Raw genomic sequence first — 20,292 nt, forward strand, 5'->3', positions numbered from 1 at the left:
TTGAACTCATCCATTATAATAACCCATAATTCAAGCACTCATTGAAAATTTAAGCGGAATAGACAAATTGTTAGAACCATAGTTTAGGATTTTCATTGCACTTTTAAAGAATTTCATTGAACTTTTAAGTGAAATCTGCTTTTTTTATATTAACAAATATTTTAGACATAATAATAAAATATTTATAAATCATATTATATCTCAAAGAATATTAATAAAGGCGACCAAGTTTTTTTTTTTTTTTAAAAAAAAAGCTTATCCAAGGCACAATGCCAATGAACATTAAAATTGCAAATATATATCAAATTGTTAGTATGTACTAATGATTATCAAAGCATTTTAGCGTTCAAAGTTATTTTGATTTTCATTCAAAAGATTTATGTCTATTACCTATTCAGTGCCAATCAATTACAAAACTGTTACTTATACACTCCAATTTGTTTAGTTGAGTTTGGCATTTATTGTTCATGAGTGAATCAACCTCACTAATTATTGTTTTTAATGGAAAAAAGTGGCAAACATGAAGGGGGATGAAACAAAAGGAAGAAGCTCATCTATATTGTTGACAGAGGGAAAAAAAAAATTCTTTTAAAAGAAAAACTTACTACAATTGAATTTCCATCTATATATATATGAAGTACAAAGAAATGGGTAATCACAAGCAAAATCTCAAACGCGGGAGTACACAAAAATATAGCTACTCTCCCTAAGTTACATAGATATGCCTTACATTTTATACTTCTAGACAGACAGATAGATAGATTCTTTGTTCCCCCAAAAAAACATCCAGGCAAATTACCATAAATGAAACAGAAACATAATTTCTCTGTTTTTTTTCTCCATTCTGTGTTTGCAGTTAACCATCCACAGAGAGGACCTCTCTAGATTTTCGTAAAAGGACAGCTTTCTTTGAATCAAGACAATCCATTGTCGATAATCGTACAAAAGCCATTAAATTCATCCATTTTGTCTTTGGTTTTGGATTATCAGGTAACTCCACAATCATGTCTCCACGTTGTTGCCCGAATCTCCATTGAAACTTGATCCTTGTCACAGTTCAAATAGCAGCAGCAGCAGCAGCAACAGTAGCAGCAGCATTGGCAGAAGCAGCTATGTGGGTATTGTTTAATGTCAACTGTGGGAGTAAGGTTCGCGACGTTCTTGTCATGCCGGAAAGACGTGTCAAGACCAGCAAAGATGTTCTTGTCGCGCCGGAAAGACGTCAAGACCTGCAAGTCATCAGAAAACAAAGTTCAGACGGTGAAAGAGGCACATTCCATGATATGATTGTGAGGGAAAACTATGCCCACACAATGTACTTCAGTAAGTGTTTGCTAGCTAATCAGGATGTATATATATATATATAGGCATGGAATTTTAATTTCTGTCTTTGATTTTGCATCTCCATTTGTATGTCTTACGTCACTCAAATAAAGATCTAATAGACATGTCATAAGCTCATGATTTCCTTGACTTAGTAAGACGCCCTTGATTGTTGTTTCCTAACACTATTATGTTCTTGGACAGAACTCATAACAGGAGACCATGCAAGAAACGTAATCGAGATCATCTTTCAAAGAATGTTGATTAAACCTTTCAATCCATCGATAAAGATCGAAACCATCCTCTGGGTGAAGAATTTAATCGAGACGCTTGAAAAGTTCGAGAGATACAGAGAGAAGGTGAAGAAGAAAGCCTGCTATGAACAATATAAATCACATCCAAGATGTGCAGCAGATGGAAATGAACTATTGAGATTCTATGGCACCACAATTACCTGCTGCAGTGAGAAGTCCATAACCCAGGTCTCTGCACCTTGTAAAGACATGGACTGTAGAGCTTGCAGGATTATTCAATCTAATTTTGACACAGAACACACCAGGAAGAATGGAATTCTACTGAGCACAAGCAGTGAAGAAGTGAGTGATAATCTGGCTTCATTTAAGAAAGTGAAGAACATTAAAAGAGCTGTAGTGGTTTGCAGGATTATTGCTGGAATGACTAATCATATGACCAATGAAGATTGTGGTTTGTTTCCAAGTGAAGGACAAGAGTCCTTAATTGTAAGAAATCCTTGTGCAGTACTTCCATGTTTTATTATAGTCTTCAGTACTACTTGAGATTAATAAAACGTGTTCCAGCACAAATGAAAGTACAGATCGACAGATGGTGCATGTCATATATATACATATATATGTATGTGTATATATATAAGACAGAACAGCAAAAGTCTTCGATTCACGTAGTATGTTTTGTAGCATTATAATGCTAAGAAACTACAAACAACAACAAAAACAACATTCAAATTCAAATTTTATTGAGGATTTGCAACAGTTGCAACATTTTTCAGGTTATCACCTCCAGGCACAAGAGGTAACCAGAGGTCGGTCCATCCAGCCGAGGAACAGAGCTCCATCTCTCTCTTCGAGTGTATACTGCTCGCTGTAGTTCCCTAGCAGAGTCTTAATGGTAGCATTCACATAAGAGCTCAGTGGATAAGGCTTAAACCCGGCCATCATAAACCGAGATCTCCACTTCCCAAGAGGCTCATGACGTTCCACTCTTGCAGCACCCTCACATGCTATAATGTTGACAATCTCCCCAGCCAGACAGTGCTGTTCGACATTGATTCTTTCCTTGTGCTCCCTCGGAAAAGTAACATCGATTGATTCAAAGATAGCCAGATAATAGTTCATCGCCTCACGAAAACGGGAAACAAAGGGGGCTGTATTAGTATTGGATTCTTGCTCAACCAGAGTCACTACCTTAGGTGACAAGCTCTTGACCAGCCTGAGCAGTCTGTCCCGAGGATTCTGTGTACTGACACTTTCATCTGGCATGTGGTGCAGCATCAAGGGAAAGTTCACTGCAATGGCTTCACCAGGTTGAATTCCAAGGTTTCCAAGTTGAACATCAGAAGCAGAAATTCCAGTAGCACAGAACTCAAAAGGTAGCTTACATGACTCAGCAAGCCTTGTTAGTCTCTGCCCCACTATATCTGTTCCTCCACCTCGCGCATATGCTGATGTAGAGTCATCAATACCCGTTATACGTATGTGTGGTGGCCCTCCTGGACGAGCAGCAAGAGCTTGTATTAAAGTGACCCACTGGCTGCCTTGTGCAATTTCAAAATCGATGATATGGACTCTTCGTTCATCCTTCATCGCTTCTGCAATTGCTCCATTTGCAGACAAATACCCGAACTTAAAGTATGGACACACTTCATACAGTATGTGCATGTAGGAAAGGAGCTCAGCACCAGCAGGCTCTTTGCATCTGAGGGACTTGTAGATTGCACTTCCTGAAGATGCCAACTTTGCGACAAGCCCTTCCAACATGTAGGCTCCCAGTCGTTGGATTGGCTCACCAGTCACTGACACCCTCCCCCGTAACTCGGTCATCAACCATTCGGCTGTGAGCATATCATTGTTTGCTATAGCCTTTGCACAAGCACAGAGAGCATCTTTCAAGTCCCCTTTGGCTATCACCTCCATCATATACTTCCACTTCTCTGTCTCCAAGGAAATTTGGTTGTCAAGGTCATCTGAATCAGGTCCTAGCATAACAGTTTCCAATTCTCTCAGCTTATGCCTGAAGTCATTCGCATTGTTGTTGACACAAGACCGACTTACTGGAGAGCCACAGGTATTATCAGATGAATCTTGCAAATCTGATGGATATGACTGGCTATCATTTGGTGAGAAACTGGCAGTGGATGGAGAATTGTGAACTCCGTAGTCATCATCATTACCACAAAATGATTCAAGGGTGCAGTATTGTTCAAATGACTTGACTGAAAGGTGCATCCCTTGGCTAGCATCATCAGATCTTGAAGGGTGCTCTATTTTTTGGATTGGAGTCCAGCAATATGACTCCTGATCTTGCATATCTGGGTTGTAGACCCTCTCAGACCCATCAGGAATTGTATTTTTCTGAGATGCTCGCATCGAATATCTTTGTGCCAGATTTTTCCTCAACCCTATCCTGGTCTTAAACCAAAAAACTTCCCGGCACTTGGTGAGCTACTCTATCCAGATATGGAAATTAACTGCATAGGATGATAAAAAAAAAAATTAGAGCAAACATAAACTTTGCTTTTATAAGAAGCTGTGGGGCATGAAACATAATTCCAAAGTAGGGCATGAAAAATATTTCAAAGTTCCAATAGCAACTAGGATTGCGAGGTGGAGGTCAAAGCTATTGAACTATACATAGAGTGTCTCATGACAGTGTCGGTATGTCCTATCGGAGCTCGTGTGTTGTTTGATCACAACATATGGTCACGTGACCAAGAAAACAGCTTCTCTGATACATTTACTAAATAAACAGGTATAATAAGTACAGGGTTAAAATCTGCTCATCAAACATAGCTCAAAATACCCATCTACATCCAATATCTAACTCAACAAAGGCAATACATAACCTAGAACAAACTGCAGGATTGGGCTGCGTATTCCCCATCCAACAAAGGCACCAAAGGCAAATTGATATCATGAAAATTAATCATGTTCAATCCATCCAAATAACTAATATCACCAATGGAAGCATTGTGTTAACATGTGAAAGACCGCGTTGCATGAAGTTAACCATTAACTTCGCAGTCCTCACGCTCCATTGCATGAGTGTTAACATTGTGGAGTAAGAAACTTATCATCGTCAATGGGAGGATTAATCTTAACAAGAAAAGCAGAGTTATTTAAGGAATTCACCATTAAATCCTCACACTTCATAGCATGAGTTTTAACTGTTAACATTGTGGTGCGTGTCAAATAAAACTATTCTAGTAATTTCTAGATCAGACAACATAAAATAAATTTTCTAGCAATAATTCTTTTTTTGATAAGTGAAGCCAATCAGTTTTCTGCCCCGAAAAAGGGACGAGTCCAACCACTTTATTGTATCCCATCAGTGCATTATTTGCATTATGTGGATCATTCCTTCCAAAAGATGAATGTAATGAATTTTTAGGCATACAACTAAAAAGAAAATGAGATCAAATAAAATATTTAGCTAAGAAACCTACAAATGAACAAAGAACATGACTCAAAAGATAGCTAAGAAAGACACTGTATAACACTCTCTTCAACCAACAAAACTTAGAAAAAGAAACCTAAATGGAATTTTTTTCTTTTTGGATGAAAAACCAAAAAGCTTTATTGAAGAGGCACTGAGGGGATGTAACCCAAAGTACAAAGAACAATACACAAGTTCCTATATCTATAGCTTTGAGCGAGAATGTTAGAATGAAAAAGGGGCGAATCCACCCAGTTGATTGTATCATTGTACCCAATCAGTGCATTATTTGCATTATGTGGACCATTACTTTCAAAAGACAAGCATAATGAATTCTTAGGCATACAACTGAAAAAGAAAATGAGATCAAATGCTACAGTACCGTCTATAATATTTTCAATTTGAGTTAAATCACAGCAAAAAACCTACGAGTGAACAAAGTGCTTGACTCAAAAGATGGCTAAGAAAGCCACTGGATAACAATCTCTTCATCCAACAAAACTTAGAAAAAGAAAGCTTAATGGACTTTTTTCTTTTGGGATGAAAAAGTAAAAAGCTTTATGCACTGAGGGGATGTAACCCAAAATACAAAGAGCAATACACAAGTTCCTATATCTATAGCTTTGAGCGAGACTGTTAGAATGGAATTTTCATATCCACCAAAGCCCCCAAAATTTCCACCTAAAACACACACAAACAAAAATTTTAAAGAACCCACCTGTTTGAAATTCTAAACCTAGCCATCACCATAGACTTAGTTTAACAGAAAGAAAGCTGTTCCCAACACAGCTTAAGAGGATGAGGAAATCAAAAACCCAAATTTCCTTCTTTTTTTTATTAGCTGCATAAAAAATATTGCATCCTTCATAAATCTATGATCAACCCAGTACCCCAAACGGGAAAAAGGAAGAAATTTAAATTACCACCATCATTTGACCAAAACTCATTCATTTCTAACTAAAGACAATCGGATCCCCTTCAAAGAATCAAATGAAAAAAAGAAAAAGAAAAGAGGCGACTGTTCAGGCCAAAGAATTACAGTCTTGCTTAAACAACACATACTAGACTGAAATCAAACAACAAGAAATTTAATGAAGACCCACAAAACATTCTCCACATAGAATTAATGGGTTTCTCTCTCTTTTTTGTTGACATACCTGGAAAGATTGCACCTTTTCCCACAGATCAAGGTCTGGTGTTCTATAAGCTCCACAAAACAAATCTACCGACCTTAAGCAATCCATGTACTTGAAAGAAGATCCCCTTTGGAAAGAACCATACAGATTTTTTATAGCCGAAGACTGCAATTCTACCACTTGATAATGATAGCGATAAGATGATTATGGGGTTTTTTTGAAAAATAACCCTCGTTTATAAACATTTTTCAAATCTAACCCATCTTTTTAAAACACTTAAATATAACCCTTTTGACAAAGGAAAAAACAAAATTACCCATCGCACAGTTCAAAATCCTAAAAGTCAACAGTTACCGTCTCGAATTGCGTAAAACCCGTCCTTTCATCTTCTTCTTCGTTTATTCACACACGAGCATAAAAAATTCTCTCACATCTGTATCTTCTTCCTTCAACTTCTTCGTTCTTCCGAGAATATTATTTGTTGGAATTTCTTCTGGTTTTTTACGAACGAACAACAACAACAACAAACGCGACTCTAAGGTTAGTTTCATTTCATGGATTTACGGTGTTTGAATATTCGTTCATATGTATGAGATTTTTAGAAGAGGTTAGAGAAACAGTACAGTCATGCGTGTAATATATATGTTATAGGGTGTTGGGTTTCGTTGGTAAAGGCGTGCATGTTCGTTGTTATCAGTTTTGCAGTACACGTAGAAAGTTGTTGTACTGTTCATGAAAGTTTGTACCTTTTTCGTTGATAACTGCTTTTATTTATGTTGACAACTGTATTACTTTTTGGTTGATAACTGTATTAATTTTTGGTTGATAATTGTATTACTTTTTGGTTGATAACTGTATTACTTTTAGGTTGATAACTTTATTACTTTTTCGTTGGGAACTGTATGACTTTTTCGTTGATAAATACATATATATTTAGTTGATAACTGTTTTGGTTTTGTGTTTATGTTTGATAAACTTATTTTCCACCTTTCATATACATGCAGATTTGACATAAAATGGCATACAAGATTCCCATCAACGAGAGATTTGGTGCCAAGGTTCTTTCATTTTCAAAGTTACATGAAACAATAAGCGATATTAGGAGTAAGCTGAGCGAAGATCAGCTGACTTTGTTTAGGGGAACCTGTTTTGGTACTTTCTTACAACTGAAAAACATTAAATGGGCTCCACAGATTGTACACCAACTCCTCCTTCGGCAAGTACAATCAAAAGAGGATGAAAAGAAAGGGAAGTTGGTGTTTTTGATTGGTGGAAGAGAAACTAGTTTTTCAATAAGGGAATTTAACCTCATAACTGGATTGAGGTGTCATTCCCTACCAGACATCTCATTATATTTGAAAGAGATGGAGAAGTCTGGTGAACCTAGGGTGGGCTTGCAGAATAAGTATTTCAATGGAAGCTATCATATTTCATGCCAAGAGTTACGAAGGACTTTTATGCAGTGCCAAGATCCAGAAGATGTATATAAGTTGGCACTTGTATATTTTGTTGAGTATGTACTCTTAGGTAGAGATGTGAAGCTGTTGATTGATGTTGATTTCTTGAATCTGGTTGATTATGTTGATGAGTTCAACAAGTACCCATGGGGGACTTTGTCCTACAAGAAGACAATACAGTCCCTAACTAATTGTCTTGTTGGAAGGTCCGACAAATTTAAGGCCAAGCAGAATGATTTTGAATGGTACAATCTATTGGGCTTTCTTTGGGCTTTCCAACTATGGGTATACGAGGTTATTCCAAGTATTGCAGCAAGTTTTGCAGACTGTGTTGATCTGAATTTGTTGCCTAGAATGTTGAAATGGTCATCAACTAAGGCACCAAAGTCCAAGACTGTCAACGATATATTGGAGGCGGATGAGGTAATTATATTTTTCTGGTTTATAATGAAAATGTGAAGTTTGATGATTTACAATTTATATGTTTTATTTGTTATTGAGAATTTTACGTTGGTATTGTATATAGTTTACGTTGGTATTGTATATATTTACGTTGATATTGTATATATTTACGTTGGTATTGTATATATTTACGTTGATATTTTATTTTTTTACTTTGATATTGTATATATTTACGTTGGTATTATATATATTTACGTTGGTATTGTATAATTTTACGTTGGTATTGTATATATTTAAGTTGGTATTTTATTTATTTACGTTGGTATTTTATTTATTTACGTTGATAATATAATTTAGATGTTTTATATTATATTATTGTTTCATCTTCAGGTTACAGTCTTCGAAATGGTCAACACACACTCAGAAAGTGAGCAAGACTATACATTTAATTGTGAATGGAATGTAGGTGTCTTGTTAAAGAAGGCAAAGAAAGCCAAGCAACCCATTCAGAATCCTGGAGCTGACTCTGATGTCAGTTCAGTTAAAAAGTCAGATGATACATTTGAGATGAGATTGCTTGTGAGTTCGTTGATCAGGGGATTGGTCAAGGATACTCTTGCTGCATTAGAAAATAAACTGGATGAGAAGATAAATGATATCTCAGTGAGACTCAGTTCTATTGAGCACGAGATTGTGAGCCTAAAATCTGCTCAGAAGTTGAGCAAAACAGAAGAAGAAGAAAAGAAAATTGCACATGATAAAGTTGAGGAAAAGGAAGAAAAGGTGGGGATTAAGAGGAAGATTGTGAAGATGAGGGCGATAAAAAAGGGGAAGCATGTAAAGAAAAATACTCTGAGAAGGAGCTCACGTTTAATGCCGAAGGCAGCCAAAGAAATATCAGAGTTACAAGAGTTGGAGAAGAAGAAAAAAGTGGGTTTGGAAGAGCTGATTTCCAGGAGAAAGAAGGCTTCAATGAAGAAGAAGCCTTCTTTAAATGATGATAAAGATGAAGTTGAAGCTGAGCAGGTGGAAATTGGGCACCTGGAGAAGGGTGATATAACATCCATCGAGGGGGACGAGAACTTGGCAACTGAATCCAAAGAAGTTTTTGATAAAATTATTAGCGATATTATTGAAAAGGTGGATCAGTTGCCAACTGAAACAACCGATGATGATGATGATGCAGATAGATTTTATGTTGCCCCCCATGTCGATGAGATTGTTGATGATGATGATCGTCATCTTGATAATCCTTCTGTAGCAATTGAGAAGGGTCACAGTGTTGATATCAAGGTTGATGATAAAGTTGATAATTACCAGTTTGAAGTTGATAACAGTGAACTTAAGGTTGATAACCTTACGTTTATGGTTGACAACACGGTTGCAACGACTTCAGATAAGGTTGATACCAATGAATTTATGGTTGGTATCTCTGAAGTTAAGGTTGATCAACCTGATGAACTGGTTGATGCCTCAGTCGAAGAAATGGTTGATGGGAGTAGTTCAATTGCTAATGAGGAGGATGATACTGATGCGAATAAATTACGTTTGTTGGCAAAGCTTGCAACAGAAGGTCAACAGTATCAGAGCAAAAGATTGAAGAAGAGGGGTCCGTACCAAGTGTCACCATATACTGACCCTTCCAAGAAGAAGAGAAAGATCCTCCCAGAGTTCAATCCTATTTCAGAGTTTCCTAACGAATGGGAAGTTGAAATGAATGAATTCTTTAAGAATCCCATCAATCATGATAAGACAATTGATCTAAAAACAATTGATGCAAAAAAGGATTGGTTTGATACAATCATCGACCAAAGCAAGTGGCTACTAGACACGGTACGCACTTATAACTCTTAATTTGTATATTACGTTTTCTGTTAATGATATAGAAATTTATAAATTAGTTATTATGTTAATGAAAGTTTTTAAATTATGTTTATAACTGAATTACTTTTACGTTGACTACTGCTTTTATTTAGGTTGGTATATGCATATAGATTTGGTTGATATATGCATATAGATTTGGTTGATAACTGTATTTGTTTTGGTGTTTATGGTTGATAAACTTACTTTATTTCTTATAATGATATAAATATGTTCTGCAGCATCTTGACGTTGCATTCGAGTTCATTCGTAAAAGAATGTCTGAGAATACTGATATTTTCAGACAAAAATGTGCGATTATGGATACACCTTTTCATGTAAGTATTTTAATTCTCGTTGATTTTATCTATGTTTAGGTTGACATTTATATTACACTCTTCGTTTATAATATACACTTTTTCGTTGATAACATAAATATTTTTTCGTTGATATTTCAATATAATTTTTTTTCCAGACATATCTCAACATCCGTTACAAATTGCACGAAGAGAACAATGAGCCTTCACATTGGGACCGTGATGATCTTCTACTGCATTTTGTTGACGGATCTAAGGAAAATATGGTCTCTTGGTCCAATTTGGATAGGGTTTATTTCCCAATTAATATAACTGCTGATCATTGGGCTGCTGGTGTGATAAACCTTCAAGAAAAGAGGATCATTTGTTATGATTCACTTATCAAGCACACCAGACAGGAGACATTTAGTAATGAAATGAAATCCATTGCAACATTGATCCCCAAGATGCTGAAGCGGGCCAACGTCATCGACGATGAATCTCCATGGACCATAGAGCGTCAACCTGAAGTTCCTCAACAACAAAATGGGTAAGGTTTTATATTCCTTTAATAAATATTCTTCTAATAAATAATTGACCTAATTTCGCTTGCTTTTTCGTTCAGTTCGGACTGCGGCATGTTCTGTATAAAATTCATAGAGATTCTCTCAGCCGATAAGGACGTGACCATTTTGAAACCTGAGGACATGAGATTTATTAGGAAAAAATTTGCAGTCGAGACATGGAAAATGGGCACGATGAGAATGTAATTTCTATTTGATTAACATATTATGTTTATTTAATATATACAACTGTAATTATTTCATTTATATATATGATATTCTATATTTACCAACGAAGACAGTTTGAGTAATCAACGTTACAAGTAATAGTTATCAACGAAAAACTATGCACCATAACATAACTACCAACGGAAACAGTAAGACTTATCAACGTTACGAATAATAGTTATCAACAAAAAACTATGCACCATAACATAACTACCAATGGAAACAGTAAGACTTATCAACGTTACTAATAATAGTTATCAACGAAAAACTATGCACCATAACATAACTACCAACGGAAACAATAAGACTTATCAACGTTACGAATAATAGTTATCAACGAAAAACTATGCACCATAACATAACTACCAACGGAAACAGTAAGACTTATCAACGTTACAAGTAATAGTTATCAACGAAACATGAGATAGCCTAACAAATAAATACCAACGATCAAGTTCAATCATAACTCATTGTGCTGACGTGCTAGGGTGTAAACAAATGGGCTCGCTACAAGTTTGACGGTTGTGACCATCTTGTTTGCAACGACTGCATTTTCTTTTTTGTATTTGCTCACCGGATGATGGAATTCGACGTTTCTTTGGTCATCCACTTTTTCTCCTGGTTTCTGGAGGTAAGACAACCCTCAATTCCTCAGTTAGAACATTAGCGTCTGTGTTCAAGACAGGGTTGATTGGTTCTGCGTATGCCAGCAGCAGCATATCAGTACGATAATATTGCGAACACAATGAAATTATTGGTAATTTTCTAACTCTACATGCTGCAAAGGCGTGGATGCAGGGTATATGGTCAATATCAAAAACTCTGCAGGAGCAAGTCTTGCTGGCCAAATCCACTTGTCCTCCATCATCACCATCTTTAACAAGAAAAGTATTTATACTAATAGGCTCCACAGTCATGACCCTAGCCCTGAAAAGTTTCAAAATTTTAATTATCAACGATAAAATTGTAATAGTCAACGAGAAAATAATAGTTATCAACGAAACTTTAGTCAACGAAAAACACAAAATTCTCAACGAAATATATAAATCATCAACCAAAATCATCAAAGTTATCAACGATACATTTTATCAACTACAACAACAAAATTCTAAACGAAATATTTAAATCATCAACGAAAATTCTCGAAGTTTTATCAACCAAAATAACTAAATTCTAAACGAAATAAACAAATCATCAACGAAATTTCTCAAGGTTATCAATGAGAATTAAATTACTTTAAATACCTATTCCTTCTTTCTTCTGCAACTTTATCGTAATAGTCAGTCAGTTCACCTTTCATTTCAAGAGCTATTGATCGTCTCTCATGAAACCATCGTTGTAATAAAGATTGCAGATGATCCATCAACTTCGTAATAGGTAAGGTTCGAGCATCCCTCAATATTCCATTTAAGCATTCAGCTATATTTGTTGTCATGATGTTATACCGTTGTCCAGGAAAATAAGCCCTAGACCATTTCTCAAAACCAGCTTCACTTAAATACTTGAAAACATTACCTGCATCGAATCTGAGTATTTGATTCATGATATGGTGAAACTCCACCTTATTGTATGACTTTGCTGCCTTGTAGAATTGAGGGATGACGGAATCACTAAACTTTTTGGACTTCAAATTCTGACCAAGGTGATACATACAAGCACCATGTATGGCCTCTGGAAAAACTCTCCGGATACTTTTTTCAATACTTGCATTCCTATCCGATATAAAAACAAGTGAATCCATGCTTCCAATAGCTCCATTCAATTTTTCAAAGAACCATGTCCACGCATCATCATTTTCTGAATCCCCTACTCCAAAAGCCAAAGGATAAACCTGGTTGTTTCCATCCAAACATGTGGCAACAAATAATGTTCCAAGATACTTACCTTTCAAATGAGTTCCATCAACACAAATTACAGGTCTTATACAAGTACGAAAACCTCTTAATGATGGTCCAATGGCCATGAAACAGTATTTGAATCGATTGATAGAATCCAACTCAATATGTGTAACCGTTCCTGGATTGTTTGATTCCAATTGTGCAAAAAAAGAGGGAAGTTCAGCAAAAGATTGTTCTGGCGTACCATGTAATGAATGTAGGGCACTTTCTCTAGCCCTCCAAGCTTTCCCATAAGTGATTGAAACTCCATGCACTCTCTGAAAATCCTTGACAATGTCATTTGGTCTATAAATGCAACTAACCCCCTCATATTTAGACTTAATGCATTCCCCCACAACCCAACCTGTTGCTTGACGAGCTTCATGAAATTCAAAACAAGAAGAAGACAAATGTTCGTCACAATATACCTTTATGATGAAAAAACAAGTGTCATCAACTCTCGTTGCTCGAAGCCACCACTTGCATTCACTTACTTTGCATCGAACAACAAAAAGAGTTTTTGTCGATTTTGCCACTTTGAATTCGAAGTGCAAATGAAGCGCATGCATGCATAACTTTTTAAACAAGCTCTTCTTGTCTGGAAATATTTCTCCGACTTTCAAAACAGCATATGAATCATCATGTACAACAGGTGAGATCATATTACCACAGCTTTGTGACGCACCAATTGAATTAGAACCGGCAAATCCAGCATTACCCTCAGAAGAAAAATTTTCCTGGGCCGTTGTATGATCATTGGCGTTAACTTCTGATATATTTATCTGAGGTTCGTTACGATCATCAATGTTCCGGCTGAATCCAACTATGTCAGGTTCTTCAAACAATTCTGTATCTGCAATATCATATCGATCATCATTTAACTCAAAATTTACCTCAGTATCATCATCATATACCTCTCTATCAGTGTTTGAAATGCATAGAGATGTCCCAGGTATGTTCTTGTCGCTGTTGCATCGTACAAAAAAATGAACATCCCTGTCACCTTCAATCTCAACAGGTTCAGTTGGACCATGGACATTGAAAATATACTTCAATTGGATGTTATGTGTCCGACGATCGATATTCGTCAATTCGTACACCATATCCAATAATTGGTTGTAGGAAATGTCATTTGGAATGATCATGCCCTTACTCTTCCCACCCTTATATGCATAACTGAGACCAACCTTTTCCCAAGACCCACAATAACGAACCAATATGCTAACCTCTTCCATTTCTGAATCACAAAATAAGTGAGTATTCAACCAAAAAACTCAACGAAAAGTAACAGGGTTATCAACGAAACAGACACAAATTATACACGTTTAGCAACGAAAATTTAAACAGTTATCAACGAAATAACTGCAATTGGTATGATATAAGAAAAGTAAAACAGTTATCAACTAAAAAAGCTGTCGATATCAACGACAATACAGTCATTTAGTTACGAGATTACACACGTTTAGCAACCAAAATATACACGTTTAGCAATGAAAATACACAAGTTTAGCAACGAAAAATATTTACTGGAGTTTTTATTACACTAACAGAATGGTGAAGTGTAAGTGTAAACTTTCTGCCATTTACGATTGGTCGAACATCTTCTGCGCTATACATCTAGCCATGGTTAAAGTTGTTGGGTGAGAAACCCACTTCATTGAAATCGTTATATTATCAACCATATAAATGTTTTATCAACGAAAAATTGTCTGAGTTAAACGAAAACTAACGAAGTAACCAACGGAAAATTTGTCTCACATCAACGAAAAATCATTTATCAACGAAATATTTGTACTGGTATATTAACTCATAAAATGCACTACACTAACCTTAGTTTGGTGCTATCTTCCTTCTCGACTTAAATGACAAGATGTTTTAGCACAAGATGTTGTATGGTAAAATGCAAACTCGCTGAAGTAGGAGATGAAGGGTTGGACATGTAGCGACCACGGTGAGCACTTATATGTTCTAGGGGAACGAATTCGGAGATTGCGTTGCCGACTTTAGGCTCGTTTGCGTCTTCAACGACGTCGCTATGGCAGCTTACCGAGCTTATACGTCCCGATACTTCAACCTTGAAGATTTGAGCTTTTGGCTTATCGATTTCACTAGATCTGTGACAAATTTCGAATGAAAGAGGTATACATGGGCGGTTTTATTGGGTTTGAAGGAGAGAGAGAGTGGTTTCGCAGAGGGAGAGGAGTGTTTTTGGGAGGGAAAATCATTTTTAGGGTTTAAGAGAGAGAGGTGGTGCATGAAAAGACGTGAAATGATATGAATGTCTTTTCCTTTGGCAAAAGGGTTATATTTAAGTGTTTTGAAAAGAAGGGTTAGATTTGAAAAAAGTTTATAAACGAGGGTTATTTTTCAAAAAAACCCATGATTATGCCACCATCATGTGTAATGACTAAAACACCCTCAATTAAAAATGGGATTAGCAATAAACTATAGTGAATGAGCATCAAATTGTGTTATCTTAATATGATTAGTTGAGTAGTTGGTGCCCATGTTGATTCCAAGGAATCTCAAGTTTTAAATTACGCAAAAATCATAAAAAATTACACTCTGAACATCTGTTATAAACTTAAACTCAGATCGTCAGACCCATACATACAGACATTAATCAAGAACTCAGTATCTTGATTAACCAAATATTATTTAATAATTATTAAAAACTGTATAAAATTATATTCTAGTAGGCACCAAACTATTGAAGATATTAAAGATTAAGCATGGCAATTGACAATCTTCTTTTTATGTGTGTTTCATATGACACTACTTGTAATAGTTTATGACTCAAATTGAATTGGTTGGTTGACTCAATTAAAAATGAATCAATTGACTATTCGATTAGCTTTTGACATCTTGTCCTTTTTTTTTATTTTTTATTATTATTAGACTTCTTGTTCAAACTAAGTAGGAATGTTATTAATCCCAAATCTAATTGAGTTTCTTTGTTCTATCACTAACTAATTTTTCTTACTTCCCAAATCTGCTTATGGTTTAATGGACATTTGCCAAAAAATATATATAAAAACTTAATTTGACTTACTAAGACATTAAAGTTACGATAATATTTGTTTGACTATGACTTTTCATTCACTCCACACAAATCACAATGTACGTTTTGTGGAAATTAAAATGTACGATTTTTATAGTCAATGAAATAGAAGGTTAGACCAAGGGCCGTTTGGATGAGCATTTGTACCAGTTTTTATATTAGTATCTAGTATAAATGTTTTAGGCTTGCCAAACGATCATTTTGGGACACAAATTCCGAGACATTTTCTTCCAACATTTCTATTACTTTTTGAAATGCTCTATCTTTGAACAATTTCATAATTTTTACTCAGCTTTTTCCAATCTTGCCCCAGCTTTATTATTGATATGCCAAATATACCCTTGGATGACATAAGGTACGAAATCGACTCTCACCTCCACTTACCGTCTTGCTCGTACTGAAAGGGAAGGTGCGCTTGAATTTGCTCCACCGACAACTACGACTAAAATTGGTAATTTATTATTATTTTATAATTTATTATTATCTTCAATTAATTTAAATACATTTATTGATTTTATAAAATTTGTATGTTTGGATACAACTATACAACTAAAATGTACAATACCCCTGAACGTAATTTATCTAATATGCTACACAGCATAAATGTTAACGGTAAAAGTTCAACCAAACACCTACCTAGCATTCAAGCAGTATTTATGCTACTAAAATTGTCCAGCATTTCTACTACTACCATTTCTGTTGGCATATCTGTTACTTTACAAATGTTCTACCAAACTAGCCCCAAATATGTTCTGATCAGCACTACATCAGCTGGTTGCAATATTTGAATATATTTACTATATTTGAATAGATTTTGAACAAATTGGTCATTGAATTTTTGTTACTATAAATATATATATGCTCACTATAATATAAAACAATAAAACATGGAAATTAAACTAGATGACATTCAACACAACAAGACAATATTATCTTCTTTGACAAATTGATCCAACACAAGAAGTCAATAACACAACTTTTTGTTGGGGCATGCCGGAATTTTTCGATGCCCACCCTTGTTTTCATTTTTGATTTGAAACATATGAAACATAAAACAATGAATCTCATTTGTCATTTCATTCATTTACACGATTAAAAGGTGATATACATTTTAAGTGTATATAGGACAATTTCTATATACATATATATTCATACATACATAAATGTACTTAATTAAAATGGAATATTTTTTTTGGGTTCTTAATAATCATTTTGTTATACTTTTTTCGTTTTCTCAAATTATACAGTTAAACAAAGAAAATGTTATCAACTCCTCTTTCAAATTTCCTCCACCTTTTTCTCAATCCAAACAAAAAAAAAGTCTCCTCATCATTGTTGCTTTGATCAATTTTGGACTCTCCTTATAACCTAAAAAGTCAAATCATCTGGCCCCTCACAAGAAACTATTGGAAATGCAAATGTTGTTGACTCACGCATTGTTTTGACACATTATACACATTATGTAGTCCAGAATGTCAAATCCTCAATTTTGTAACCCCAAATCTATGTGACATTAAAATTGTTATTGATTAAAAATACATATGTAGAACCCGCTTCACATCCAACACTCCATATTAAACATGGGTCACTTCTCAAAGGTTTCAAGCATTATCCTTATGTGTAAATGCTAAATTCTCTGATTTTGAGCGTCCATTTTAGTTGAATAGGTTTCTCATAGATATTCAGTAGTTTGGTACACTCGTTCGGTATGTGCAAGTATTTCCCGTCAAACATCATCGTTGGGGATTTCTACAGGGCGCCACTTGGTGCTCACTCGAGGTGGGGTTTATAAGTAATCTTGAAGTCCCACACAAATCCATTCTCTTCACATGAAGATTTGATACTTGATACTTGAGAGCTTATAGGATTTTAGAGAGAAATTTATGTTGAGTGATTTGTTTCTAAAGATACTTTGTGGACCCTAGAGGTTGTGGGAGTCAAAGAGGATCTTTATGAGCTCGAGAGTTTTGCGAATTGAGAGTTTCTTTGTGAGTTTAAGGTGGTTGTAGATCGACGACGTCTTCGTGAGCTTAAGATCGGTGTGGTTCTCTCAATCGAGGAGTCGTTTGGGATTTCTAGGTACATTTTCTTGTATAGGTTTGCGATCTAGGATGTCCCTCATATATTTGATTCTCTAAAGTGAAGCCTTTCTGCTATGTATGGACAAATAGAAGAGCATTTCAAGCATAAATGCTTACAAATCACAAACCATCTTATTCACACAAAAAAAGGAGACTTTTATCAACCCTAGTTCTGAAAAATGCTATAACTCTTAAAAAGATGGCCATCATGGAGAAAGAAGACTCGGAAGGTGAAAAAATGGTTGGTAAGAGCTCTGCTTTGAATTGTCATGCTTTGATCATATGGTGACTTGCATAAGTAGTGATGTAACAATTGACTAGAAACATGGTTGGGAGAAAAAAGAAGCCAAATAGCTACATACCAAAAGAGCTATCTATACATTCAGTTCAATACAAGATGTCTTTTGACTTGTTTGGTAGATTATGAAGAGCAATTTATCCCACCTAAAACTGTGATATTAGCCAAGCAATTTGTCACCAATCAATCCCAAAATTTGACATATGAGGGGATCATACTTAAAACTACAGCTCAAGATGCTCTAAAATAGCTAATTGCGTATTGTTAAGATTAGTTATTTTGTCATTTAATCCGATAAGTTAATTTGTTGGGTTGCAGCATTTCACATCCGACGGCCCACATACATAGCAAACAAGCACCAATACTGAATCGAGCTCTTATAGGACTGCTCGCTAGCTATTCATTTACAACCCTAGCACTCTTGGGCATGCTTAACACAATCATTAATAAAAAAAAAAAAATCTCACATCTGTCTGACGTAATTTCTAACACAAGTATAGCAATTTAAATCATATGATCTACAACAAATGTAAATCAACATAAAGCATCGGCTTGTAACATTATAATTGTTAAGACTTTATCCCACATCGGATTGACATAACCCAACCGAGTAACATATAAGCTAAGATTCAGTCCCTCTCACACAATCAGCGCGTTTTCTAAGTCTAAAAACCAATGACGACGACCTAAAGCGGACAATATAGTTTTTGTGCTGGATTTTCTAACAATAATATTGAATGATAATGAGAAATTTCAGCCAGAGAAAAACCTTTTCCATGACTGCCATGGGAGAAACCCTCCTGCCAAGAACAAAAAATACAGATGAGCAATTGTATTCTCTCACTCATGTACACAATTACACAAACAATTAAAATCAAGAACTTGCAATCTCACCACATCGAGGACAACGAAAATAGTACTTTTTGTCACGTAAAACTAGTCCTGAGCCTCCACACACCTCACATCTTCTTTGTGCCATATGCCATTTTGCGCAACAAACTCTCAAAATCCATAATCCATACTATTAAATTGAACCCTATTACGGGACATAAAACGCATTATCAAATACTTAAATTGGGTTATTGTTTTGATCTCAACTATAATGGAAAGTGTCAAGACTCAAATCTCACATCTATCTAGCGTAACCCAATCGAGTGGGTCTATAAGTAAAACTCAGCTCCTCTCACATTGTAAACATGTTTTCTGAGCCCGAAAACCAATGACAATGACCCATCAAGAATAAATTTGTACGTGCTCGTAGCCCAGAGCGGACAATATCTTTAATGTATTTGGGCCGAGAATTTCAAGTAAAAGAGAAGTCTAGAGCAAAATACAGACTCGTAGAACAGTCAATACGGATACACACTAAATTGTATGTTTGATCAAATTAGGTGTTTTTTTGGGCAAATTATGGATGCCAATTTGAATTGAAAATGAACCCAACAAGAACTTACAATTCTTTTGCTGAATTCAATCCCGGCTACCACAAATGGTGTAATCCCAGCTGCACATTCAAACAGTATATTTTTTTCACCAAGGAAAGAAAAAAAATAAAAATCAAATCTCAAAGTATGAACATAAAGATTGAGATTTTAACAATACCTATAGCTCCTACAATGATTTGCCAAGTGACCTCTGCTTCAGCAGGATTCGCTGAAGCTGAAACATCGCTAATCGCTGTGGTTTTAATCGGACGGTTAATCCCCTTCCTGCTGATAAGAGTAACCGTCGATTTCGAATACTTTTTGAGTATATTCGTAGATGAAAGATTTGAGCTTGGAAATGTTATTGTAGGTGAAGAAGTTGCAGTAACAGTTTCCATGGCAGAGAGAGGAGAAGCTGAACCAGGCAACCAGCTGTAACCAAAGCGCTTTAAGACTTTGAATGGGGCTACGTGGCTTCTCTGGGTGGGGTTCGCGCCAACCACACATTTTTGTGGATTGTTTTTTTTCTCTTAAGGGTTAATTAGGCAATTGGTAATATGTCCCTCTAGATTAATTTTTGGCTACAAAAAAATCAC

At 35.6% G+C, this 20,292-nt stretch overlaps 4 protein-coding genes and 1 long non-coding RNA gene across 5 annotated transcripts; 2 read left to right on the forward strand and 3 right to left on the reverse strand.

Annotated features, from left to right (window-relative positions):
• Positions 1–2,232: 2,232 nt before the first annotated feature.
• LOC119989192 (scarecrow-like transcription factor PAT1) lies at positions 2,233–6,329 on the reverse strand. The gene is made up of 2 exons (XM_038834553.1): positions 6,171–6,329; positions 2,233–4,048 (listed from the first exon to the last, which is right to left on the reverse strand). The coding sequence occupies exon 2, from the start codon at positions 3,945–3,947 to the stop codon at positions 2,355–2,357; it is 1,593 nt and encodes a 530-aa protein (XP_038690481.1). The 5' UTR covers positions 3,948–4,048; positions 6,171–6,329; the 3' UTR covers positions 2,233–2,354.
• Positions 6,330–9,736: 3,407 nt separating this feature from the next.
• On the forward strand, positions 9,737–10,509 carry LOC119988350. Its single transcript, XR_005465586.1, has 3 exons — positions 9,737–9,841; positions 10,111–10,206; positions 10,344–10,509. It is a non-coding gene; the product is annotated as an uncharacterized LOC119988350 (long non-coding RNA).
• Positions 10,510–10,542: 33 nt separating this feature from the next.
• Positions 10,543–11,035, forward strand: LOC119988428 (putative ubiquitin-like-specific protease 1B). The gene is made up of 2 exons (XM_038833466.1): positions 10,543–10,714; positions 10,790–11,035. The coding sequence occupies exons 1-2, from the start codon at positions 10,602–10,604 to the stop codon at positions 10,932–10,934; spliced, it is 258 nt and encodes an 85-aa protein (XP_038689394.1). The 5' UTR covers positions 10,543–10,601; the 3' UTR covers positions 10,935–11,035.
• Positions 11,036–11,557: 522 nt separating this feature from the next.
• LOC119987770 lies at positions 11,558–17,330 on the reverse strand. The gene is made up of 6 exons (XM_038832689.1): positions 17,327–17,330; positions 16,278–16,335; positions 14,741–14,946; positions 12,401–14,069; positions 12,200–12,274; positions 11,558–11,882 (listed from the first exon to the last, which is right to left on the reverse strand). The coding sequence occupies exons 1-6, from the start codon at positions 17,328–17,330 to the stop codon at positions 11,558–11,560; spliced, it is 2,337 nt and encodes a 778-aa protein (XP_038688617.1).
• Positions 17,331–18,791: 1,461 nt separating this feature from the next.
• LOC119990145 lies at positions 18,792–20,160 on the reverse strand. The gene is made up of 4 exons (XM_038835991.1): positions 19,875–20,160; positions 19,727–19,776; positions 19,167–19,251; positions 18,792–19,072 (listed from the first exon to the last, which is right to left on the reverse strand). The coding sequence occupies exons 1-4, from the start codon at positions 20,092–20,094 to the stop codon at positions 19,026–19,028; spliced, it is 402 nt and encodes a 133-aa protein (XP_038691919.1). The 5' UTR covers positions 20,095–20,160; the 3' UTR covers positions 18,792–19,025.
• Positions 20,161–20,292: the final 132 nt, after the last annotated feature.

Source organism: Tripterygium wilfordii, chromosome 21 (genome assembly GCF_013401445.1).
Source record: "Tripterygium wilfordii isolate XIE 37 chromosome 21, ASM1340144v1, whole genome shotgun sequence".
Taxonomy (NCBI): domain Eukaryota; kingdom Viridiplantae; phylum Streptophyta; class Magnoliopsida; order Celastrales; family Celastraceae; genus Tripterygium; species Tripterygium wilfordii.

Excerpts from the sequence above, each read along its gene's own strand:
- LOC119989192 (XM_038834553.1), bottom strand. The coding sequence starts at position 3,947 with ATGCGAGCATCTCAGAAAAATACAATTCCTGATGGGTCTGAGAGGGTC.
- LOC119988428 (XM_038833466.1), top strand. The coding sequence starts at position 10,602 with ATGAAATCCATTGCAACATTGATCCCCAAGATGCTGAAGCGGGCCAAC. Across the intron at positions 10,715-10,789 it reads GTTCCTCAACAACAAAATGG|TTCGGACTGCGGCATGTTCT; the intron begins GTAAGGTTTTAT and ends TTTTTCGTTCAG.
- LOC119987770 (XM_038832689.1), bottom strand. Across the intron at positions 14,947-16,277 it reads CTTTCAGTACGAGCAAGACG|ATCTAGTGAAATCGATAAGC; the intron begins GTAAGTGGAGGT and ends AATTTGTCACAG. Across the intron at positions 11,883-12,199 it reads GCAGAAGAAAGAAGGAATAG|GGCTAGGGTCATGACTGTGG; the intron begins GTATTTAAAGTA and ends GAAACTTTTCAG.
- LOC119990145 (XM_038835991.1), bottom strand. The coding sequence starts at position 20,094 with ATGGAAACTGTTACTGCAACTTCTTCACCTACAATAACATTTCCAAGC. Across the intron at positions 19,777-19,874 it reads AATCATTGTAGGAGCTATAG|CTGGGATTACACCATTTGTG; the intron begins GTATTGTTAAAA and ends TTGAATGTGCAG. Across the intron at positions 19,073-19,166 it reads TTTTCGTTGTCCTCGATGTG|GAGGGTTTCTCCCATGGCAG; the intron begins GTGAGATTGCAA and ends TGTTCTTGGCAG.